Source organism: Symsagittifera roscoffensis, chromosome 5, assembly GCF_963678635.1.
Source record: "Symsagittifera roscoffensis chromosome 5, txSymRosc1.1, whole genome shotgun sequence".
Taxonomy (NCBI): domain Eukaryota; kingdom Metazoa; phylum Xenacoelomorpha; order Acoela; family Convolutidae; genus Symsagittifera; species Symsagittifera roscoffensis.
In genome coordinates, this window is record NC_087066.1 from 26,905,717 (window position 1) to 26,932,336 (window position 26,620).

General features: G+C 35.7%; 1 protein-coding gene across 14 annotated transcripts in view; it reads right to left on the reverse strand.

Annotated features, from left to right (window-relative positions):
* Window positions 1-19,071: 19,071 nt before the first annotated feature.
* Window positions 19,072-26,620, reverse strand: part of LOC134845504 (microtubule-actin cross-linking factor 1-like) — a 52,482-nt gene continuing 44,933 nt past the window's right edge. For 2 of the 14 annotated variants that reach the window (XM_063862421.1, XM_063862413.1), the window contains 10 exons: window positions 26,017-26,338; window positions 25,564-25,726; window positions 25,216-25,227; window positions 24,604-24,630; window positions 23,896-24,173; window positions 23,562-23,679; window positions 23,018-23,302; window positions 22,071-22,091; window positions 20,992-21,345; window positions 19,072-19,871 (listed from right to left, as the gene is read on the reverse strand). In XM_063862421.1, coding sequence (XP_063718491.1) covers window positions 19,549-19,871; window positions 20,992-21,345; window positions 22,071-22,091; window positions 23,018-23,302; window positions 23,562-23,679; window positions 23,896-24,173; window positions 24,604-24,630; window positions 25,216-25,227; window positions 25,564-25,726; window positions 26,017-26,338 — 1,903 coding nt within the window. In that variant the 3' untranslated portion in view covers window positions 19,072-19,548. The other 12 variants (XM_063862417.1, XM_063862426.1, XM_063862422.1 and 9 more) reach the window with 12 other exon arrangements.

The window sequence follows — 26,620 nt, forward strand, 5'->3', positions numbered from 1 at the left end:
AGCACAATTGTTTTAAGCTTTAGCACAATGTGGGTTTTGTTATAGCACGAACATGAATAAAACTATCAAATCGACTATGAGTATGGAAATTTTGTAGCAAGACCATGAAGTTTTTAGTTTGAGCACAAAATGGTTTTTGAAATGAAAAAACGTTTTCAAAATGGATCTCGCCTGATTCACGTCCTTGCTGATTCATGCCCTTGCTGATTTTTGAAGACTCTTGATAGTCCTTGGGCTTACGATGAAGGCACTTGTCCTTTATGTAGGCCGTTGCTTGTGGTTCAGGCATTTCTAGTCCTTGGGTGGACAATGGAGGAACTTGTTCAGTATATAGGCCGTTGCTTATGATTCAGGTCCTTACTAGTCCTCGGGTAGACGACGAAAGAACTTGTCCTGTTGGAGGTAGGGTGCTTGAAGTTGAGAGGGGCTGAGTTGTCCCTGTTGACTTGCTGTAGACTTCGATATCTTCTTAAATTTTGGCCGACGAATGTTCAAGACAAATTGATGATAACATGTCTGAAATGTCTCTTTGTTGAAGTCAAACTTATTACTCATCAGTTCGCAACATATCATGCCATTATCAAAGTAATTTACCGCATTTTTCTAGAATTAATGTGAGACAAATTCATTCCATGAATATCGTCACTGGAAACCCGGAGACAAATCTCTTAACTACTTCAAAAATGTAAATTACAAAGTATTTCGTTGGATTCCGTGCTCAAATTTGTATAGCATTCTTTTTGTCAGCACAACAATTTTGTGGGCGATATCTAGTTTTCCGGATTCCGTAAGCGGATTCCGCCAATTTCAAGCTGGTTCCGCAAAATGGAAGCGGGTTCCGCAAATTGTAAGCGGAGAAAATTATAACAATTGAATTTGCCCAAACTATCAGTGTTTGAAGCTTTGAAACGCTCCTGATTATGTTTCAGAGGCAAAAACGCTCACATATACGACCGTGGAAGTAACGAGATGAAGTTTCTAATGAAACAGCTTATGGAAAAATGGTACGAAGACGAACAAAATGATGAAGTATGGATTGGTCATGCTCGACTGGCTGCCACTGTTGACATGGGTGACGGGACTGAGAAGACAGTGACCGAATCGGCTTATCGATCAATTTTAGATTTTACTATGACAGACAGTGAATTGCTGGGAAATAAGTGGAAGGGGACAGACGACAAGGAGGAAGCGGACGCTTGTCTTGTTGCCCACGGGGACGCAGACGATTATGACCTAGGAGGAGCCAGCAATTCCAAAGAATTCTTTATCGCAGACTCACCGTGTTACAGCAAAACCGAACGCAGAGCACTTTGTTACGCTCCTTTGGGTACAAAGTAGTGTTGAATAATACAAACTCGATTGGTTGATGGATTCGCTTACAAAAACGAAGCCAATTGTGTCTTATTATAATTTAAATCACATCGACTATTTTTTCAGAAGCAAAGGGCGAAGTAAAATTTTTTACCCTGGAGATTTAAGATTGTTGGATTTTGGATTGTAAAAAATTAGATCTATCAAAATGAATGAAAATAATTTAAAAAAAACATGTCTTGGCAATAGAGTGCGCAATCAGCATCAGGAAGAAATTTACCAAGCGAAAACCTTAAGCTAAAAAAAATTTCACGGCGTAAGAACTAATAAAACATCTTCAAACACCCCTCCTCCAGAAACATATAGGCGCACAAAAATTTTTCGCTCATCAAACGACCTAACATGAGGCCACTGAGCCGATACAGTGTAGGTCGAAAACTTTCGAGCCAAAAAAAATTAACTAATCGAGTTAAAACAACAACCAACGTAAATACAAGATTGGAGCAGGACGAATATATAAAGTTATAACATGCTCAAAATATGTCGGTTGCTATAAAACTCACACAGAGATGAGTCGTTCGATGCTTCATTACAGGAGATGATTTCTGTGAACAACGTTTTTTTACGGGAACAAAACTAGTATTCTATGGTAATACCTTTGCTAATAGCGAGGGTTTATATTAAAAAAAGCTTCATAAACTGTTTTCAATTATTTTTAAGTAAAAGGCAAATGAATTAGGTTAAAAGTTGCTTAATTAAAAGGTAAATTTTTGCGTACAAACACGAAACAACCGCAAATTGAAGTACTTCAAAAAAGTAGAATGTAAGTAAGGGATCATCCATATCAATTTTTTTTCTAATTTATCTCACAGCGGCAAATGTTTAGACCAGTTTTTCTCGACGTTAAGACAATTATTTCACGTTTTTAAAATAGAAAACCACGACTAAAAAGTCTTTCAATTGATGCCATACTAGAATCCCTCTGTGTTTTTCTCGAGATTACTAAATCTAGGCGGAAAAAACACCCCAAGAAGACATCATCAGAAACTACACATCAGTACCAAAATAGATGGACTAATTGACGATCTGCTTAACACCAAAAATGTATTCTTAAAAATGTTCTTTAAACATTTTCTCTGAAAATTACCTTGTTTGGTGGTGCTATTGGTGTTCCTGTTTCGGAGAAGCTTGATAATGTGTTTGATCATTAAATTGCTATGAAACGTTTTAGAAAAAATTTTTCTTTTTTGGATATCTTTAAAGATCTTGAAGATTCTTCGAAAAATCGAGAAGAATCTTGGAGATCTTATCAAGGTTGCACCAAACTCAAATTCCTCTGTTGATCTACTGGAGCAATCGAACATGTTTCTCAGGTTGTATCCATCTCATGTGGACGATTAGGTACCTTGGAAAAAGCCGGAATTATTTTGAAGTTTCTTTGCTATTTTTAATAAATCTTCAAGAATCTTCAAGATCCTGGCAAAAATTTCAAGCTGACTGGACCTGGGACACCCTAATTCTCAGTTAGTTCCCGCCCTTGAGAGTGGTCGGAACAAAGCATTAACTCGTCGACCGTGTAATTTTAATTCTTGTCCACGAAAGTCTTTGCAGAGGTTCATCTTTTCGTTAACTTGAAGACATCTCGGTGAGACATACGGACCAGAGGAACTTCTAATTCTAATTCAACATTATCGCTCTATTGGCAGCTCCTCTATAATTGAATCAATAAAGAACAAGGAACCACAGAAATTTCACATCTCCATCGCAATAATTTGAACAGCAAATAACAGAAACGGTTTCTTTTTTTTTCAAATTGAGTTATTTTTTTCGTCAGTGGTGTGATGAGAGGAATTGAATGGAAGCATATAACTTAGGCATGTTCAATAATTTTGGTAAGCTACGCACATTTGGCAATAGTTTTTTTTCGAAAAGTGAATATAACAGAAGCGAAGCTGCACTTCACAAACATGAAAGAAAAAAGGCAAAAAGTAGCTCTAAAAAGGCGAAAACTAAGTTAAAGGGAAAAATAAAAGGTAAGAAACTTTTACCTTAAAAAAATTTCTGCGTGCCGGGGTTGATGTTCCGACCTAGAAATCAGGTAAAAGTGGACACTTTTAATGAATACTTTTATTTGCATGCAACTTCGATTAGGAAAAAAAGTTTTTATTTCGTACGATAACACTACGCTTTCAAGCCAACCACCAACTTATGTAATCAACCAGCAACTCATTTCTTGCACGTTTCAAGTTTTTGTTTGGCGAATTAAAAATTAAGTCAAGGTGATGTAGAAATAAAGCAAACAAATAAGGGGGATAGTTGATTTTGCTTTTCGTAATGATTCATTTTTTGGTGTAAAATTTTTTGCCAAAATACGGGTTTTTTTTAAAAGTTCTTGAAAGGAAGGGTGGACGCTTTTCTTTCAGGTGTTCGGCAAGTTAATTTGTTCGACCTAAAAAAATGTCAAGAAATTCCTAGATCCTCCCCTGCTTAGCCATGTTTAAAAGCAACAATAACGTTTAATGCAACATGATTCGAGTCAGTAAAAAATATCAATGAACGCAAAAGAACTGAAAAAACAGAATAAAATCAACATAAGGTTGGTTGACACTTGATAAAAACAACCTTCATTTTTTGCCGAAAAACTCTCTGCCTGAGTAGTTGACTTTTAAGCTTTGCCGTCACTATAATCCTTCTCAAAGCGCTCACTTCTGCAGAAAAAATCAAATCGCACAAACAGTAATAGCACAGTTACATTTAAAGAAGAACGCACTGAGCTTCGAACAAACAAAAAATCGAAAAATCTTTTTTGCGTAGTTTTTCAAGCTGTACAATAAAAAAATATCTGAGTAACTGTTTCTTCACGCACATGGGGAATTAATTCACTATCAAAAAACGGTCGCGAAAAGGCTCAAGTAAACGCTCGTAACAAAAGTAACGGAATATTTGTGCTCGGGTGGTTTTTAACTAGCAATTTTGGACAAAATTTTTTGTGTCATTCAAAAGCTATTGATGTCTTGAGCTTAAATTTGAAAATATATTTTACCTGTGATAATTTTTCGTAAAGTTATGGGGTTTAAAGATTGCCAATTTGGCCGTTTTGGGATAAATAACGCGCGATATGTTTCGCGCTATTAACGCGTAAGCGAGAATTAATCTGCCATAGAAATTGTTCCAAATTGGTGCAAGAAAGCTTAAATGCCATAATTGGCTTGTTAATAGGAGAAAAATTTTAAAAAAAAAGTTTTTTTATTTTATTTTATTACATTTATACTTTTCATGTTATTACTGCTCCATAGACCCTAAAAGGCAGACGGAACATTCAGGGCTTCGCCCTGATACGATCAGTCTTGTCTCACTTTAAGGGGCGCTTGTTTCACGAGCGTCCATGTAAAATAATTTGATTTTTTTTAAATCATTGTCAGATTGGAGACGACAAAATGCACGCGAAAACCCAGAAAAATCATTAGGATGTTCCCACAGCGAGCAATTTGCGCAAAATTTGCAAGACGACACAAAATACACGTTACAGTCTTTTTCGTGTCTTTTTTAAAATAAAGATCTCAATGTTTGTAAAGTTTCTACTGTGGGGCGTCTTGCACATTTTGGGGCTGAAATTACTGTGGGGCTAAACATCAGTTCAAGTTTTTAGGGGTTTGAATTTTGCCAGTTTGGCGGTAATCTGGATTAATTAATGGCGCTTTGAAGATTAACCTGTGATGATGAAAGCGTAATGCAAATTATCTAAGCGGGGTTGCGAAAAATGCCAAACATAAAATAATTTTTATACAACTCAAATTAAATGATCTTTTATTCCGAAGACCACTTTTATCATTACCATTTTCAGAAGAAAAAGATAAAAAATATATAAACTGTACCTGGAATTTACTTGATTTCAAGGGGTTATTTTTTCAACTACTCTAAATGCGCGTTAAGCTTACATATAGTGGAGAAAAAAGTAATGCAACCAAATAGATTTCAGTGTACGCCCTATTTACCAGTGGAACGATGTTATCCTAAGAAGTCTCCGGAACTGAACAGTTTGCAGCAGCAAAATCACAACTATTTAGAAAGTTACCAACCTAAAACCACTTTATTTTTTCACTTTTTTCAGGCCCCACCCTTTTACAGGCAACCACTTTTTTCAGGCACCCCAACCCTAAGAAAGTTGGATTATAAAAATTATACGAAAATTGGGGTGAAAACCCATTTGAAAGAGTGGGAGAAAACGATGAAAGAAATGTATGGCGTTTTTAAAGGCTGAGGTAATGGGTAAAGTTTATTCCAAATTCAAGTTAGAATACCAATTGAAACATATTATGGCTCGAGGCATGCCCTATTTACCAGTAGAACGATGTTATCCTAAGAAGTGCCCGAAACTGAAAAATTTGCAGCAGCAAATTCACATTTATCTAGACAGTTACGAACCTAAAGACATTTTATTCTTTTCAGACACCCTAACCCTAAGAAAGTTGGATTATAAAATTTATACGAAGATTGCGGTGAAAACCCATTTGAAAGAGTGGGAGAAAACGATGAAAGAAATGTATGGCGTTTTTAAAGGCTGAGATAATGGGTAAAGTTCATTCCAAATTCAAGTTAAAATACCAATTGAAACATATTATGGCTCGAGGCATGCCCTATTTACCAGTAGAACGGTGTTATTCTAAGAAGTGCCCGAAACTGAAAAGTTTGCAGCAACAAAATCACAAATATTTAGAAAGTTTCCAACCTAAAACCACTTTATTCTATTCAGGCACCCCAACCCTAAGAAAGTTGGATTATAAAAATTATACGAAAATTGGGGTGAAAACCCATTTGAAAGAAGGGGAGAAAATGATGAAAGAAATGTATGGCGTTTTTATAGGCTGAGGTAATGGGTAAAATTCGTTCACAATGCAATTTAAAATACCAATTGAAGCATATTATGGCTCGAGGCACGCCCTATTTACCAGTGGAACGATATTACCCTAAGAAGTGTCCGGAACTGAACAGTTTGCAGCAACAAAATCACAATTATTTAAAAGTTACCAACTAAAACCACTTTATTCATTTCAGGCACCCTAGCCCTAAGAGAGTTGGATTGTAAAAATTATACGAAGATTGGGGTGAAAACCCATTTGAAAGAGTGGGAGAAAACGATGAAAGAAATGTATGGCGTTTTGATAGGCTGAGGTAATGGGTAAAGTTCATTCCAAATTCAAGTTAAAATACCAATTGAAACATATTATGGCTCGAGGCATGCCCTATTTACCAGTAGAACGATGTTATCTTAAGAAGTGCCCGAAACTGAAAAGTTTGCAGCAACAAAATCACAACTATTTAGAAAGTTTCCAACCTAAAACCACTTTATTCTTTTCAGACACCCCAACCCTAAGAAAGTTGGATTATAAAAATTATACGAAAATTGGGGTGAAAACCCATTTGAAAGAAGGGGAGAAAATGATGAAAGAAATGTATGGCGTTTTTATAGGCTGAGGTAATGGGTAAAATTCGTTCACAATGCAATTTAAAATACCAATTGAAGCATATTATGGCTCGAGGCACGCCCTATTTACCAGTGAAACGATATTACCCTAAGAAGTGTCCGGAACTGAAGAGTTTGCAGCAACAAAATCTCAATTGTTTAAAAGTTACCAACTAAAACCACTTTATTCATTTCAGGCACCCTAGCCCTAAGAGAGTTGGATTGTAAAAATTATACGAAGATTGGGGTGAAAACCCATTTGAAAGAGTGGGAGAAAACGATGAAAGAAATGTATGGCGTTTTTAAAGGCTGAGGCAATGGGTAAAGTTCATTCCAAATTCAAGTTAAAATACCAATTGAAACATATTATGGCTCGAGGCATGCCCTATTTACCAGTAGAACGATGTTATCTTCATAAGTGCCCGAAACTGAAAAGTTTGCAGCAACAAAATCACAACTATTTAGAAATTTTCCAACCTAAAACCACTTTATTCTTTTCAGGCACCCCAAGCCTAAAAAAGTTGGATTATAAAAATTATACGAAAATTGGGGTGAAAAACCATTTGAAAGAAGGGGAGAAAATGGTGAAAGAAATGTATGGCGTTTTTATAGGCTGAGGTAATGGGTAAAATTCGTTCACAATGCAATTTAAAATACCAATTGAAGCATATTATGGCTCGAGGCACGCCCTATTTACCAGTGGAACGATATTACCCTAAGAAGTGTCCGGAACTGAACAGTTTGCAGCAACAAAATCACAATTATTTAAAAGTTACCAACTAAAACCACTTTATTCATTTCAGGCACCCTAGCCCTAAGAGAGTTGGATTGTAAAATTTATACGAAGATTGGGGTGAAAACCCATTTGAAAGAGTGGGAGAAAACGATGAAAGAAATGTATGGCGTTTTGATAGGCTGAGGTAATGGGTAAAGTTCATTCCAAATTCAAGTTAAAATACCAATTGAAACATATTATGGCTCGAGGCATGCCCTATTTACCAGTAGAACGATGTTATCTTAAGAAGTGCCCAAAACTGAAACAGTTTGCAGCAACAAAATCACAACTATTTAGAAAGTTTCCAACCTAAAACCACTTTTTTCTTTTCAGGCACCCCAACCCTAAAAAAGTTGGATTATAAAAATTATACGAAAATTGGGGTGAAAACCCATTTGAAAGAAGGGGAGAAAATGGTGAAATAAATGTATGGCGTTTTTATAGGCTGAGGTAATGGGTAAAATTCGTTCACAATGCAATTTAAAATACCAATTGAAGCATATTATGGCTCGAGGCACGCCCTATTTACCAGTGGAACGATATTACCCTAAGAAGTGTCCGGAACTGAAAAGTTTGCATCAACAAAATCCCAATTGTTTAAAAGTTACCAACTAAAACCACTTTATTCATTTCAGGCACCCTAGCCCTAAGAGAGTTGGATTGTAAAAATTATACGAAGATTGGGGTGAAAACCCATTTGAAAGAGTGGGAGAAAACGATGAAAGAAATGTATGGCGTTTTTAAAGGCTGAGGTAATGGGTAATGTTCATTCCAAATTCAAGTTAAAATAACAATTGAAACATATTATGGCTCGAGGCATGCCCTATTTACCGGTAGAACGATGTTATCCTAAGAAGTGCCCAAAACTGAAAAGTTTGCAGCAGCAAATTCACATTTATCTAGACAGTTACGAACCTAAAGACACTTTATTCTTTTCAGACACCCTAACCCTAAGAAAGTTGGATTATAAAATTTATACGAAGATTGCGTTGAAAACCCATTTGAAAGAGTGGGAGAAAACGATGAAAGAAATGTATGGCGTTTTTAAAGGCTGAGGTAATTAGTAAAGTTCATTCCAAATTCAAGTTGAAATACCAATTGAAACATATTATGGCTCGAGGCATGCCCTATTTACCAGTAGAACGATCTTTTTCTAAGAAGTGCCCAAAACTGAAAAGTTTGCAGCAACAAAATCACAACTATTTAGAAAGTTTCCAACCTAAAACCACTTTATTCTTTTCAGGCACCCCAACCCTAAGAAAGTTGGATTAAAAAATTATACGAAAATTGGGGTGAAAACCCATTTGAGAGAAGAGGAGAAAATGATGAAAGAAATGTATGGCGTTTTTATAGGCTGAGGTATTGGGTAAAGTTCGTTCACAATTTAATTTAAATTACTAATTGAAACATATTATGGCTCGAGGCACGCCCTATTTACCAGCGGAACGATGTTATCCTAAGAAGTGTCTGGAACTGAACAGTTTGCAGCAACAAAATCACAACTATTTAGAAAGTTTCCAACCTAAAACCACTTTATTCTTTTCAGGCACCCTAACTCTAAGAAAGTTAGATTATAAAAATTTTACGAAAATTGGGGTGAAAACCCATTTGAAAGAGTGGGAGAAAACGATGAAAGAAATGCATGGCGTTTTTATAGGCTGAGGTAATGGGTGAAATTCAATCAAAATGCGAAGTAAAATACCAATTGAAACATATTATGGCTCGAGGCACTCCCTATTTACCAGTGGAACGATGTTATCCTAAGAAGTGTCTGGAACTGAACAATTTGCAGCAACAAAATCACAACTATTTAGAAAGTTTCCAACCTAAAACCACTTTATTCTTTTCAGGCACCCCAACCCTAAGAAAGTTGGATTATAAAAATTATACGAAAATTGGGGTGAAAACCCATTTGAAAGAAGGGGAGAAAATGATGAAAGAAATGTATGGCGTTTTTATAGGCTGAGGTAATGGGTAAAGTTCGTTCACAATGCAACTTAAAATACCAATTGAAACATAATATGGCTCGAGACACGCCCTATTTACCAGTGGAATGATGTTATCCTAAAATGTGTCCGGAACTGAACAGTTTGCAGCAGCATATTCACAATTATTTAAAAAGTTACCAACCTAAAACCACTTTATTCATTTCAGGCATCCTAGCCCTAAGAAAGTTAGTTTATAAAAATTATACGAAGGTTGGGGTGAAATCCCATTTGGATGAGGGGGAGAAAAAGATGAAAGAAATGTTTGGCGTTTTTATAGGCTGAGGTAATGGGTAAAGTTCATTCACAATTTAATTTAAAATACCAATTGAAACATATTACGGCTCGAGGCACGCCCTATTTACCAGTGGAACGATGTTATCCTAAGATGTGTCTGGAATTGAACAGTTTGCAGCAACAAAATCACAACTATTTAGAAAGTTTTCAACCTAAAACCACTTTATTCTTTTCAGGCACCCTAACCCTAGGAAAGTTCGATTTAAAAAATTATACGAAAACTGGGGTGAAAACCCATTTGAAAGAAGGGGAGAAAATGATGAAAGAAATGTATGGCGTTTTTTAGGCTGAGGTAATGGGTAAAGTTCGTTCACAATGCAATTGAAAATACCAATTGAAATTTTTTTGGCTCGAGACACGCCCTATTTACCAGTGGAATGATGTTATCCTAAGAAGTGTCCGGAACTGAACAGTTTGCAGCAGCAAATTCACAATTATTTAAAAAGTTACCAACCTAAAACCACTTTATTCATTTCAGGCATCCTAGCCCTAAGAAAGTTGGTTTATAAAAATTATACAAAGATTGGGGTGAAATCCCATTTGGAAGAGGGGTAGAAAAAGATGAAAGAAATGTATGGCGTTTTTATAGGCCGAGGTAATGGGTAAAGTTCATTCCAAATTCAAGTTAAAATACCAATTGAAACATATTATGGCTCGAGGCACGCCCTATTTACCAGTAGAACGATGTTATCCTAAGAAGTGTCCGGAACTGAGAAATTTGCAGCAGCAAATTCACAATTATCTAGACAGTTACCAACCTAAAACCACTTTATTCTTTTCAGACACCCTAACCCTAAGAAAGTTGGATTATAAAAATTTTACGAAGATTGCGGTGAAAACCCATTTGAAAGAGTAAGAGAAAATGATGAAAGAAATGTATGGCGTTTTTATAGTCTGAAGTAATGGGTAAAGTTCATTCACAAGGCAAATTAAAATACCAATTGAAACATATTATGGCTCGAGGCACGCCCTAAGAAAGTTGGATTATAAAAATTATACGAAGATTGCGGTGAAAACCCATTTGAAAGAGTGGGAGAAAATGATGAAAAAAATGTATGGCGTTTTTATAGGCTGAGGTAATGGGTAAAGTTCATTCTCAATGCAAATTAAAATACCAATTGAAACTTATTACTGCTCGAGGCACGCCCTATTTACCAGTAGAACGATGTTATCCTAAGAAGTGTCCGGAACTGAAAAGTTTGCAGCAGCAAATTCACAACTATTTAGAAAAATACCAATCTAAAACCACTTTATTTTTTCAGGCATCCTAACCCTAAGAAAGTTGGATTATAAAAATTATACAAAGATTAGGGTTAAAACCCATTTGAAAGAGTGGGAAAAAATGATGAAAGAATTGTATGGCGTTTTTATACCAAAACTGTGAACTATACTCAGCCTATATTCGCTGTCACCAAAAGACGTGCCAATAACACAGTTGCTGAGTGTACAAAAGCCGTTCATTTGGAATTCCGAAATTCTCTGCAAAGCAAAATGGATAGATTTCCCTTACGTTTCACACCCTATTTGGGAATTCCGGCTCTGAGTCGAATACTTCAAAAACAGCAGAAAACTTACCATTAAAATCGTCATATCGAAATGCATTCACTCATGTTCGGTCAAAACACAAATTACCCAAGTTATTACAAAGGTGTTTCTATACTCATAACGGCTGATACAGCACATTTCACTAGCCAGTTCTGCTCTTAAAAACTTCCAAATATTCCTCAATCTTATTCACAGCATCCTGTAAACATGAGGTTTCATTGTAATTGCAAGTGTTCTTAATTTACGCCTATTATTTAACTTTGCTAGCCCTGACTTTGTATATTTTCTTTTTTTTTCATTTACAAGCTTCAATCGACACAACTGGTTTGGGCTTATGTTGTATCAGCTTAGTCAACTGATTTTGTGTCGTTTGAAAGACAAAAATTTATTATTTTTTAAATTTTTAATTCAGGTAATTTGTGGTGTAAAAACTCAAAGGCGTTTTTATAGGCTGAGGTAATGGGTAAAGTTCATTCACAATTTAATTTAAAACACCAATTGAAACATATTATGGCTCGAGGCACGCCCTATTTACCAGTGGAACGATGTTATCCTAAGAAGTGTCTGGAACTGAACAGTTTGCAGCAACAAAATCACAACTATTTAGAAAGTTTCCAACTTAAAACCATTTTATTCTTTTCAGGCACCCTAACCCTAAGAAAGTTGGATTATAAAAATTATACAAAAATTGGGGTGAAAACCCATTTGAAAGAAGGGGAGAAAATGATGAAAGAAATGTATGGCGTTTTTATAGGCTGAGGTAATGGGTAAAGTTCATTCCAAATTCAAGTTAAAATACTAATTGAAACATATTATGGCTCGAGGCACGCCCTATTTACGAGTAGAACGATGTTATCCTAAGAAGTGTCCGGAACTGAGAAATTTGCAGCAGCGAATTCACAATTATCTAGACAGTTACCAACCTAAAACCACTTTATTCTTTTCAGACACCCTAACCCTAAGAAAGTTGGATTATAAAATTTATACGAAGATTGCGGTGAAAACCCATTTGAAAGAGTGGGAGAAAACGATGAAAGAAATGTATGGCGTTTTTAAAGGCTGAGGTAATGGGTAAAGTTCATTCACAATGCAAATTTAAATACCAAGTGAAACATATTATGGCTCGAGGCACGCCCTATTTACCAGTAGAACGATGTTATCCTAAAAAGTGTCCGGAACTGAAAGGTGTGCAGCAGCAAATTCACAATTATCTAGACAGTTACCAGCCTAAAACCACTTTATTCTTTTCAGACAACCTAACCCTAAGAAAGTTGGATTAAAAAAATTTTACGAAGATTGCGGTGAAAACCCATTTGAAAGAGTAAGAGAAAATGATGAAAGAATTGTATGGCGTTTTTATAGTCTGAGGTAATGGGTAAAGTTCATTCACAATGCAAATTAAAATACCAATTGAAACATATTATGGCTCGAGGCACGCCCTAAGAAAGTTGGATTATAAAAATTATACGAAGATTGCGGCGAAAACCAATTTGAAAGAGTGGGAGAAAATGATGAAAGAAATTTATGGCGTTTTTATAGGCTGAGGTAATGGGTAAAGTTCATTCACAATGCAAATTAAAATACCAATTGAAACTTATTACTGCTCGAGGCACGCCCTATTTACCAGTAGGACGATGTTATCCTAAGAAGTGTCCGGAACTGAAAAGTTTGCAGCAGCAAATTCACAACTATTTAGAAAAATACCAATCTAAAACCACTTTATTTTTTCAGGCATCCTAACCCTAAGAAAGTTCGATTATAAAAAATATACGAAGATTGAGGTGAAAACCCATTTGAAAGAGTGGGAGAAAATGATGAAAGAATTGTATGGCGTTTTTATACCAAAAGTTGTGAACTATACTCAGCCTATATTCGCTGTCACCAAAAGACGTGCCAATAACACATTTGCTGAGTGTAGAAAAGCCGTTCATTTGGAATTCCGAAATTCTTTGCAAAGCAAAATGGATAGATTTCCCTTACGTTTCACACCCGATTTGGGAATTCCGGCTCTGAGTCGAATACTTCAAAAACAGCAGAAAACTTACCATTAAAATCGTCATATCGAAATGCATTCACTCATGTTCGGTCAAAACACAAGTTACCCAAGTTATTACAAAGGTGTTTCTATACTCATAACGGCTGATACAGCACATTTCACTAGCCAGTTCTGCTCTTAAAAACTTCCAAATATTCCTCAATCTTATTCACAGCATCCTGTAAACATGAGCTTCCTAGGTCCAGACGGAATACACAACGCTTGACCAAAGCCCAATCTACTCAAAAAAACTGCGAAGCATTTTTTGAACTCATACAAGACTTATATATATATACAAGTGGCAAAATGCCCTACAGAACTATGTCACTGACATTTACACAGCCGAAATACTAGCAACTGATGTAGATTACTAGAACATATAAACACTGGAAAATGAGCTCTTAAACTGCCAATACTATGCAGTAAAACCAGCAAATTGAGCTCTTTTGTTGTTCCGACTTTTGAAGAAAACGGAATATTTATGCTGAGTGTGGTTTTTTTATTTATTCAATTTTCGCCGATCGAAATAAAAGTTTTCAACAAAATTGCTTTAAGCTACACTGAATTCTTGAGTTCAAATTTAAAAAGATATTTTACATCCCATTATTTTTAAAGTGTTCTTGGGGTTTGAAAATTGCCAAAATTGGCCTGGAATAATTTATTCGCGCTTTGAAGAGTTTATTCATAGTGCTGAGAGCATAACCCGAATTTTTTATGCGTGGCGAATTATTCCGCACAACAAAATCGTTCCAAATTGAATCGAGACTGAATTATTCCGTCGTTTTAATTTTGTATGACTCAATATTTCACACTTTGATATTGTCCAAAAATTATAGGCTTTCAATATTTTCTTTTCCCAAACATTATTCGATAAGAATTAAGGGAAAGTCGGAACATTCAGATTTGCCCTGATATACGAGCAGTCTTGTTTGCCAGTTAAAATGGAACAAATGTTGATTCGTATTATAACACAATGATTGCAACCTCGTAGATCATAAAAATTAATAGACTCATTCTTGTATACGGCACATTCGGTCATAGAAAAAAACAATCAACAGAAGCTATGTTAGAGCAGTTGGTTACCTGGACGCGTTAAAAATATTTTGAGCAATTTCTTTCTTCCACGAGCGGTTTAAGAACTTATTGTTCAGAACACTTAAAGTGGGGAGAAGCTTAGTCTTCAGGTGGGTTTTAGTTTCTTTTTGTTTTGCTTAATGCAAAAAAAAGAAAACCACATCAGGCTTAGGGTGGGGTTGATTAAGGTATCATATAAAAGCCCTTCCAATAGCCATTCGATTCCTATTGATCCCATTTTCCAAAACTCTCATCGATGTCAAGAAAAACCGATTTGAACCTCTTGATTTTTAGTCCAACTTACACTGAGTAAGTTGAGCAAGAGTAGCAAGTCAATAGGGAAAAGTATATTAAAACTTCTGTTGGTGCTATCTCAAATATTTTAAATTTTGATCTGAAAAGTTTCCGTTTTTGTTATGACTTAGCAAAGCTAACGCCAGTCAACTGAAGCCAATACTATAGTTTCTACGCGAATAATTCTTGATCCTTTTCTTTACACGCACAAAAACTTTTATACATTTAAACACAAAGGCAAAGCGGACTTCGTAAAACTTGCAATACATCAAAAGCACAGCAGTGCAAGCTATCAAATAAAAAATGAGATGGAAACAACTAAATCAAAAAAATAAATCGTTTTTTTTTGTGGAATAAATGAATAAATGAATAAATAAATTTCAGAAAAACAGAGCAGGCGAGAAACACACAAACACAACATTAAATAGGCTTTTAGTATTGATTGAACGGCCCTCCAAAGGACACAAAATCAGTTGCATTAACTGTTGACACAGAAGCCAGAAGTTGAAAGAATCTAAGCCGAATAAATCTTCCATGCAAAAAAAAACAAAAAGGAAAAATTAAAAAGTCAGGGCTAGTAGATTTCAGAATTAAAGGAGTAAGCTTTCAACACTTACAAGAGCACAGGAAAATTCATGATATGGCAGCTAATTCCAGAGAACAAGAACAAAAAATCATTATGCTGAAAATTCAATTTTTCCTTAAAAAAACTGGGGTAAGGGCTTGAACCCCAGATCATAGGGTGCGAAAGCACACGCGTTACCTCTGGATCATATGATCACGAGACTGGAAGATGTTAAGCTTCAACAAAAAAGCAAAATTGTAAGAGAACTTGTTAACCGAATTAAGTTTTGTTCCCGATTACAAAACACTTTCTCTCGCAAGTGTAAAAATTGATTATTTCGGCTTGTCTCAAAAACGATTGATTCGGCCGAGACGGATGATATATACAAATTTATACAAATTTAAGCGGCATTGAATAATTCTGAAAACGTTTCCTAAGTATGGATAAAAGCTGGTTGGATGAAACTTTTGATGGTACTTGCACAGAAAACGGCCACAGTTGTTTTTTGAAACTGTAGCACAATTTGATTTCAAATGAAACTGTATAGCACAAAATTAGCACAATCACTTATGATTAGAAAACAATTGATATGAATTGCTGAAAAAATCGGGATGGGCGGAGTGGACGCATTTTTTCCACGGATTTGTCCCCCTTCCTCACTGCCAAAAGAGTGTTAGTTGGTCGGAACCCTTTGGTACTAATGCGCTCTTAATTAATCTGAAACCAAAAGTGAATGAGGTGCGCGCTCGTTTTGGTTTGCGGCCGTTTTGGTTTACCGTAGCCATTTGCCGTCAACTGACTCTGAAACTTTTCTTAAATCGTCATTATATGCTAATTTTCAATGGGAAAAACACAACTTTGTCCGCCTAAAAAATTTCGACATTTTGGAAGTTTTTTTTTCAAAAAATCCGTCTTCTCGAAAAAATCCGCCACACTCTTTGTTTCTTATCTTTTAAATAATCTAAACAATAGAGAGTAAAAAGATGGAACACCAATAGCGGATATTTTTTTTTACTACAAAACTTCAAATTTTTCTATGACAAATCAAGTTAAAAAAAATTTTGATTTTCAAAAAAATTTATTATCTTTGCGAATCACTGCTTATTAAACATGATCATGATATATCACTCTAACCCAGTTGCATTTCAGAGACGGATCTAAAATTTTTCCAAAGGCGGGAAAAATCTGCTCCTACTGTTTTTTATTCGACCTAATTATTTTGTCTGCTGCTTAGTTGAGCTCTCTATATAAACTCCTTCCCACACATGACGGTGATTATAAATGAAAACAAGACTATTTACGAGGCATAACTCTGCGTGGGATAGGCCCAAAATCTTGTGTGTAAATCTCTGGCGTGTATCCAGAGACAAGTCTTTAAGCGTGTTAAATTTTGTTCGGAACAAATAAAAAAAAAGACGAAACAAAGGAAAAACAAAGAGCGCGTCCTTGTTGCGAAATCTGCTTACCATTCACAAAAAACAGACTCTTGCGCTGTAATTTTGCTTGTATTAGGGCGAAGCCCTAAAAATTGTGACTGCCTTTTTTAAGTTATTTGCAGTAGTTTTCACTTCAAACAATTATTAAATTTTCAAAAAATCTCAAAACTTAAATTTAACTTTTTTCAGCTTTTTTTGTAAAAATCACCCCCTCACGCAATGTAAGGAAAAAAGTGACTGTTTTAGCATATAGCAGATTTTCGAATAGATCAAAATTATGCTTCATTTCGATTTTGAACGGTTTACAAGACGAAGGAAACTTCAGCGTACGCGTTAATAGGACAAAGTATATTCCACTTTAGTCATCCTAAATTTGACAAATTGACAATCCTTAAGCCCCAATAACTTTACAAATAATGAATTCAGGTTAATTTTTTTATTTTGAGCCATTTTGAGGACGGCAATATCTTTCGACTGATGCTTAAAAATTTTTCATAAAGACTCGTTAAAATTTGCAGTTTGTCTGGAGAAAAACACCAAAAAGAACCTTCTGAGCTACAGTTATACAAACTTATACTACTCATGGCGGGAGAAAATTAAAAAGAGTAGTTTATAATTTTTCTCTTTGAAGTTATCCTGTGTTCTACAAAATATTTTCTAAGAAAAACTGATCTGCTTTTTGTTGCCATTCAGGCTCAATTCATTATTTGCTAAAGATAGATGAGTTTTTCATCTGCTTTCAGCAATTTCTATCTTTGTATTTAAATTCGATTTTAACCAACCCAAAACACATACACAAATAAACACATGCATTCGAAAAAACGTTAATGAGCGTTAGTGACTATTAAAACAGTACATTAATGACTTTTTCTTGTAGCAGTTTTCAAAACAAGAAAATTGCCATAAACTCGTTCAGTCTTAAGTATCGTTTAAAATTAAATTTTTGAAAAAATATCCAACCAACAGTTTAAAAAGTGTCATTTGACACAAGGTAATCTAAAAACATGCTGAATTGATTTTTTTAATTCTGATTTGTTTAAATAAAGCCGAAAAATAGAAAATAAAAATAGCTTTGTTTTTTCTTCTAATTTCCAAAACAGTTTATGATTAAAAATTGTGTAATAAAACTACCCCAACTCAAAAAAATGGATGAAAATAATTAAAATCCACCTTCAAAATTTAAATTATTTCGCTTTTGCGCCATTTGGAGAGCGTAATTTGTTTTCTTTTCAGCAGATGATTTTTCAGTTTTTTTTAGAAAAAAGTAACAAAAGAAGCATCACGATTTCTATAAATGTTTCCTTAATATGCGTTGACAGTTTCAAATTAATTTCTTATGTCTTCATTAAAAAATTAGTTGTGTTGTTTTGCCGCAAAAAAACCCTGAAAATTCCTTTGTCACCTTTTCAAAATTTGAATAAAGTCTAACTTAGAAAATCATATTAGAAAGAGTAATTGCCTTCTATTCGTAATTGGTTTTCATTTTCACTTTTCAAATTTGTCATTAAAATGCTTTATTGCTTTCCAATGGTCTTTCTTGTACGATAATCTATGCTGCTAGGGCAGCAATCTTGTAATATTGTTGTTCCGACTTTCGTAACGAAAGTAACGGAATATTTGTGCTCGGGTGATTTTTTTCTTCTGAAAACTTTCGACTTTTTATCTGGCCATTTTTGACGGAACATTTTTATTACTTCCCAAAAGTATTCTTATCTTGAGCTTAAAATTGAAAAAGCACCTGTGATTGTTTTTCATAAGGTCATGTTGGTTTAAATATTGCCGTTTTGGATCAATTAACGCGCGATATATTTCGCGCTATTAATGCGTTAGCGGAGATTTTTTCCGTTTTAGAAATTGTTCCAAATTGGTCGAAGCAAGCTTTTTTGCCATAATAGTTTTTTTACCAGGGGCGAAATCTATCACTTTGTACTTTAAATGGCGCGTGTTTGGAGATCATTTTTACAAAAACCTCAATTTTTTTTTGTAAAACTTTTCACTTTAGTTCATTACGTTTAATTTTTTAAAGTTATTACTGCATCATAGACCTTAAAAAGCAGTCGGAACATTCCGGGCTTCGCCCTGATACGAGCAGTCTTGTTTTTATTTAAACATGATTGAAACATAGCCTTCTAAAATTACAGCTCTTTATGGAAATGAAAATAAACCCCTGGAAATGAATGCTTGCAAGCACAAAAAAAACTTTTCATTTTTTTGAAAATTGGTTTGCTGCAAAAAAACGATGCGCATATATGTTAAAAATCTTAGAAGCAATTCTGGAAAAGCATTGAAGTCGATAGTTTAAATTTAAATTGCAAATCAAAGCAAATTCTCAAAGGATACAAAAATGAATCGATAATTTACTCTGTTAGTTAAAAATTCCCAACTCACGTGAGAGCAAGATTTGCTGTGCATTAATTGCTAATATAAACTAGTTTCTAAACATTCAAATACAGCATTCATTCATTCAATTTTACACGAATTATAAAAAAGTTGATTTTCAAAATATTGTAGCATTTCTAAATTGATAAATTTCTAGCCAGCACAGAAAAGGTGATAGAATCAAAGAATAGGAATTAATGGTCATGTCCTTTCATGAACCAAAGCTAAAGTAATAGAAAAGAAAACGAAGAACATTGATAGCATCTAGAACCTTAACAAAATTGTGCATTGGTTTTTGATGCAAATGGAAAGCTCGTTGAAATTGATGCTTATGAATATTGCGATAATTCGAAGACAGTTATCCGCGCAAACATTCAAAAGTATTTTTCTACAGTTTTTTAGTTTGTGGTAGTGGTATTCTGGAAGATGCCGTATTTTTTGCACCATTTTCTGCCTTTTTACTACTCGGCGGTGTCGTAGGAGTAGGTGATGTAACCATGGATGACGTAACACCTCGTGACGTTGCTGATGGTTGTGCATGGCATTGATGCTGGTGAGGGGTGTGAACAGTTCTGAGTTGTGACGTAATAGTTCGCACGTTAGTGACTCCACTAGTCCTGCCCGAGTGTGGCGAGCTCATATCTGTGGATACAAATGTCTGTTTTTGGGTATCCACAATTCGGGTCGATGGAGCTGGGATTCCGGTGTTGCCTGAAAAATGGACCATTTCATTTGGATCCAAGAAAAGTAACAAAAAATTACATGCACAACTCAATCAAGGTCAAAAACCACATGCTTCAATGACTAGCTCTTCAGGAGGCTTTTCTGCTGAGGAGGCTTTTCTGTCATTTGTACTAGAAAAAGGAATTGAATCACCAAATCTCACTTTTGTAACCATCCGCGGTAAGGGAGACATGCTTGATTGATTCTTTCTGTTGCTGTGAAAACTAGCATGACATAGTGTCTATACATGCAGCTCAAAATGAAGTAGTATCTGTAAAATTCAGAATAAAGCTGATTCGTAACCGAAAAATATGGTCTCGATATGATTAATAATAAGATTTGATAAAGGTTAACACTATACTTAAAGTTTAAAAAAAATCAGTAGCATTCCCTTGCGATGTGACATTATACCTTTTCGGGTTAGTCATGCCATGAAATCCTTGGTTAAGAAATACATCAAATGAAAACGAACTTCCCAATTCAAGCGTCATACCTCAGAAATATGAAGATAGTGGCGCTGAACAAAGAATCGAATCCTCAACGGTTTCTGCCTTTTTATACTTTAGAAAAAACTATTGATACATAGCTTAACACAATATTAACCAGTCGAATCAACATACAGTTGACTAGGCGTAAATTAATTCAAAGAAGCCGAAAGAAAGATGAATTTTTTGAAATTCAAAAAGCTTTTGATTTTCATTGTGATGTTCCATGAGAGAAAACTTCAGTTTCGAACAGCTGAAACAGTTTTTCTTTACTATATTAGAATTTATAACCTAATATTATTCGTAAATCTTTACTTGCCATTTTCACTTTTTGTTATTGGAGTGTAATAAGCAAATGATGCAAATCTAATTAAAAGACATCAAAAGTCAAAGCGCCAAAATTTTACAAGAGAGTAAACATCTTTTTTCCTGAAACACCTGTCGACCAAGTGAATGAAGCAGGCACTTCGTTCTTTGAAAACCAATTTTTGTTCAAATAAAAACCTATTTGATTGCAAACGACTACTTGAGTGGAAATTTCGTGGCCAATATGAACTCTCAGCTTTCAGAAACTCCAATGTTTCTGTGTCAGTAAAACCCGTTCGAACAGTAAAATCTCTCACCAGTAGAAATCCTAGGTGTGCGTGGACTTCTTGGAGCACTTTGTGACGACGATTTGTGCTGATCTTCTGTAATGTACGGTTCATTGGGCAACTCTTTCACCCTTTTGAGCTCCCCTTGATGTTGTTGTTGAACAGTTGTCAAAATGTCTTTTTGTCTATCTCTTGCTGATGTTTGGTTGCGTGATTTGAACGTCCATAGAGAGTCATTAGATGGTTTTTTGAATAAAATTGGGTTCGAAGCTTTGTTATTGGATTGTAGTTTGGTGGGCATTTGCTTCGAGTTCAAATTAGTTGCAGTCCCGTCGCCAAAAAAATGCTGCTGGTCTTTGACCTCTAAGCTAATGCGCCCAGGCGCTGAAAAAAGAGAAAGATGACCAGTTAAAAGTTAACGTCACACAAGCACCAGAAAAAGCAAGGCAAGCTGAGCTGTGATCAATTTATAGAAAACTAAATAGGAAAGCAACCGAAAACCAAATGTACAACCAAACCACTCACGCTGAAATTTGAAGCTCACAAACTTTATATATAGTATGAACGCAACATTTTTGAAGTTATGCTGTTGGATTGTTATCTTATAGGCAGAAAGGATTTAAACGACATTCAACACCACAACCAAATGCTCAATTTGTTCTGTAATTTTTTGACCTTGACTTTGGGAATTTTCTCCTTTTTATTGGAATGCCAGTCGGCGCGTGGGAAGGCATTCGGCCGGGATAACCGTGATCGCTGTAAAACACAGTAACACATTTCAGTTAATCGCATGCAACTAAAAAAATTCAGGTTTTTGTCTATAAATTAAAGGCTTCGCGCTCCACTTGTAAAGATATGGTCAATGAAATAATATTTTGCACTAATAGTGGCGTCTAATTTAAAAAAATTTCGAGATAATACAACAAGGGTCTAACTGGTTTTTACAGTAATCTTTTAAAAAAATATTTGTTTGGTTCAACTTTTACTGACTATGAAAATCTATTGCTAAACCCTTTGCTTAATAACACACATTGAAAGTAAATTTTTATGTCCAAAGAAGAGAAGGATGTGAAAAGGATCCGAGTCACCGCAAAACAAGGTAGTCTTACCTGAGTCCTGAATTACTATGACTAAAACGGGTGCAGTTGTTTACTACAAAACAAATATCGATTTCATTTCAAAAACAAAAGAAAGTGAATAAGGTACAGCCTATAAATTTTCACTAATTCTGCAAGCTTTTGAAGTTGAACACCATTTGTAATTTGACATGGGTTCGTTTTGAGGAAAATTTTACTTGCGGAACATTTTTAGATTTACTTGAGGAACACCAACAAACATGCTCATTCGTCAAAACAGTGCAACTCGAATGCTTATTACGTTCTTTTCAATCGTGCATGTGTTATGAACTAACTTGCAAATAATGCGGATATACAGGGGTGGTTCTGGTTATTAGTTACCTGCACTTAGGTCCTTTAGTAGGCACAGTGTATAGCACTGCAGCGAAATACAAGACACCGTTAGATTGGGACAGAAAAGTTCCTGTAACCAGTTCAACAGGCGAAGGAAAAGAAATGTGTGTATCACACACTTAGCTTGAAAATTCGCAGGACGGTAACTCAATTTCTTTATTTGGATAAACTCAACTTTTTGGGTCACAGCTAATTTTATACTAATATAAAACTTGTCAATTTAATCCGTCAAAAATATTTGATAATAAATTTAAACAACCTGAAATGATGAAGAAAGAGTTCTAGGATGACTAGAGATACTTAATCATTAAAACTGCGAACTGTCGTTTTTTATTAACATTTTCATTCTGACATAGAAACCCTTCTGATTCAATAGATAACCTTCTACCACTATCATTCATTATTTGGGAAAAACGAAACAAAACTTCACCACGCCATTAATTCTACTCTATGTTTTCTGTAGTTAAAAATTCTCACTCGAAACTTCGGATTCAGCAGGGATACATTATCAAATCCAAAATTTTTTCCTTGTGAAACACCCACTACCATGTTTTTCTATCTCTCGTGATCTGATATGAGATTTTTACCATATTTGGGAGATGGGATGTTCGCAGCCGTGGCTTTAGTAGCTGGAATACTATTCGGATTTCCAGCGTCGACATTATCAAGTGGTTTACAACTCGGACAGAGAGCCGAAGAAGGATACGAGGCCGAACTAAGTAATGTCTGGCAACATGCCCTTGCTTTGTCGCTAGGACATGAGTCGCAAATAGCAGTGGCTGAGGGGGTGCTACATAGTGAGTTGAAAGAGTAGCCCCCATTTGGCAAGCCCCCTACGGAGGTTTTAGTCCTCCGGCGCTGAGATCTGCAGTCTTTCAAATGACAAAAAAAATTTAAATCCAACAAACTCGATTAGAAGTTTAAAAGCTCACAATGAATGAACGATGATTCCATATACAGCTGGAAGGAATTTTCGAAAATTTGGAACATCTTGAACTTTTTTGTAGAAACTTTTTTTGTGAATCAACTGATCAATATCAAGAAGTGAAAACATTACAAAATATTGCTGTGGACTTAAATATCATACTCTCTCGCTAATTTTGCCATAACTATATAGAAATGTTTGTTTACCTCTGCAAGGGTCGTTTTTGACAAGGAACTCCTCGAGTGCTTGCCACCCCCCGCCTACTCGCACCATTACTGTTGCCCTCAACACTCGCACCAGCCGCATGCGCTGCGACTCTCCAAACTGAAACCCATTTGAGTTTGCTATTACTTGAACAATTTTTCTCGAAACTACCACAAAATTCCTATCAGTAAGCAAGATCTTCCATTTATAGAATGAAAACGAAATAAATAGGCCCATTAGCCAATAATTAAATTCAGATTACCCAGAGCGTTCACCACATTTTGAATTTCCGTATCAATTCAAGAGTAAACCATGGCGGTTCATTACAAAACATACCCTGTACTTTCCGTCTCCAACTTGTATGACCATAAACTGTTTGCAACAAGTGCAATGTGATATCTGTCTCTTCAACTCCGTCATGATCTTCTCCTCGTCACTACTTCCCCCTCGGGACACCTTCCTCCCTGGACCTCCGAGGGCACTTGACCCTTGACCCGCCCTGACCCTGTCTGGTCTCAAAGCGGACATGAACTCCTGATAGTCTATGTAGCCGTCCTGGTCACTATCAAATATGTCTGCGACAGCATTCATTTCAGTCCGGTTCGTTGTGAATCCTAAAAAAAGGGTCAAGACATGATAAATGAATTTGAGCTACAAAACGTTAACAACGTTAACAAAGTTTGAACGAAAACGCTATTAGTGCTGTGTTTTTAAACGACAGTTTTTCTGACAATCGAAACTTTGATTGAAATGCACAAGTTTTTAAGAAAGGAACAAAATTTGACGCCAATAATATACGCATGGTTTGAATTTTGTGACGTGTAACAGAACAAAAACTGTTTTCGTTTTTTTTTGGTTGAGTTGTATTTTTGAAATATATCTGGCCGATAATATAGATATTTTATCGGATTATAAGGAAGCAGTAAGCACACAGGAAGCTTGTAACTGAACTTTCGGTTAACATCATCCGCAATTCCATTAAACTGATTGTTAAGTATGCGAGTAAACTTAAATATAATGGTGCGCCCATAACTGCTACTTTACCTCGTTGATAACTAGTGGACCCCTCTTCTAAAAACAAGCAAACATCAATCGGGTTGTGTTCTGACAACATTTACTTCACTTGCATTTGATTTCACGTGCAGTTACGGACTTGGAATGAACGAAAAAGAACGGACAAGCGCTATTTTAATGAAGGTTTCAGTGATTTATCCTCAAGTCTTTCAACAAAAAATAATCACTTATGATAATACATCAGGTGCCGATTTAGGCCCACTGATAAACCGCCCCAAAACTCCCCATTTGACTTTATTTTTCAAAAACAAACACAACCAAAATTCTAGCGCAAATTTTTCATTTGATTCGATTGCTTAAAAAGATTTAAAATATCGTAGTGCTGGACTGGCCAATCATTTCTGCACACATAAAGGATCTTATTATATTTTACAACAATATTAAGATTAATTGTTCTTTAATTTCCATAACTGCTCCACCAAACAAAGAACGAACAAAGCAACAAAACTGTTGCGACATCCAATTCAATTGCAGGTTCATGTATGGAGCACATCGCATGCAACCAACTTCTAAAAAATTGCAAAAGCAACTGAAAAGGCGCATTGTGAACAAAATGCCAGCCAATGCAATCAATATTATTACCTGTTCCTCTGGCTGTATTGGGGCAAACACACGGTAAAATCAAGGAGGAAAAAGACAGACAAATGACACAATTGGTGAAATTTTATAAGTTTAAGAAAAACTTTTGGCCTAATTTTTTAAGGTCATTGTTTTATTCATTTCAGATCCAGATCTTCGCCTGCAAATATAGTAATCACTGCTTGGTTGCTAAGTCATGTCCATCATTTACTAGATAAAGTAACGAGAAATCCATAAAAAAAACTTTTTAAATGTGGTAAAATGATAAACATTGGGGTGAAATTATCTTCCAATATGACGTCACACACGATGAAAATTTCTTGCTCTGAGTGTGTTTGTGTGTGTGTTTACCTGACTTAATGATGCCGTCTATGAACTGTTGCTTGGTCACTTTGCCGTCGCAGTCAGTGTCCTGTTTGCGGAAGAAGTCGATCACTCTGCTCTTCTTGTGCTGCATCCACTTCATGTAGTTCCGTCTCCACTCCTCGAAGCTGAAGTTCTCCAGCGCCGTTTCCTGGAAACAAGAGAAAATTGATGAAAGCAAAGAATGATTTCTGCATCAGTTGAGTAGCATTGAAAAAAAGCCATAGAAGAAGGTTCGTATTCTTTTGTTGAAAATCACCATAAATTTCCAGAATCAGGCTGCAAAAAATACAAGAATATTTTTGAACATACCAGTAAGTATAGATAGCTTTTCATCAATTAAGTAGAGGTTTCAGTATCTGACCATCTCGTTACACTTATAACTTGCCATCATTAAACAACCTAGGAAGAAAAAAATCATAACAATATTATTCTACTCACCTCGAGTATCTGTTCCTTGACAGCGTTCAATTTTCTTTTCCTCTCCATAGCCTGCAGCCATAATCTCTGATATTTCCTCTTCGCCTGAAGCACCCTGGGGTTCGAACTCCATTCACCCCTACTGCCTCCGTGTCTACTGCCAGTACCCACACTACTCGTTCCGCTGACCAGGGAGTCCCGACTGTCTGCTTGGCGGAGAGTAGTGCCGGTGCCGCCTCCAATAGCGCGTGAGGGTCCGATGCCGGAGTGGCTTCCACTTCTGGGACTGGCCTGGCCACTGCGGTCGGGGGAGGAGGAGTTCACGCTTGGTGATCTAGTGCTTCTGAAATAGTTTCGATGCTCATATTTCCACTTGAGCTCGGAGTTCGAGATTTAATGAAAGCAGTTCGGAAAGTAAATGAAAACCAATTGAAAAAAGTAAATGAAAAAATTATCGGAGAGAAAATGAGAAGGTTGCTATTACGTCGGTAAAAAAGTGAATAAATAAGTTGAGCAAACTACAAAAACCTCATACATTTGTCTCGAAAAATCTTCAATTAGCAGAAGACACTTCTTCAAGAATCATATTTGTCAGAATTAAAAAAGCAAAAGTTAGTTGCAACTA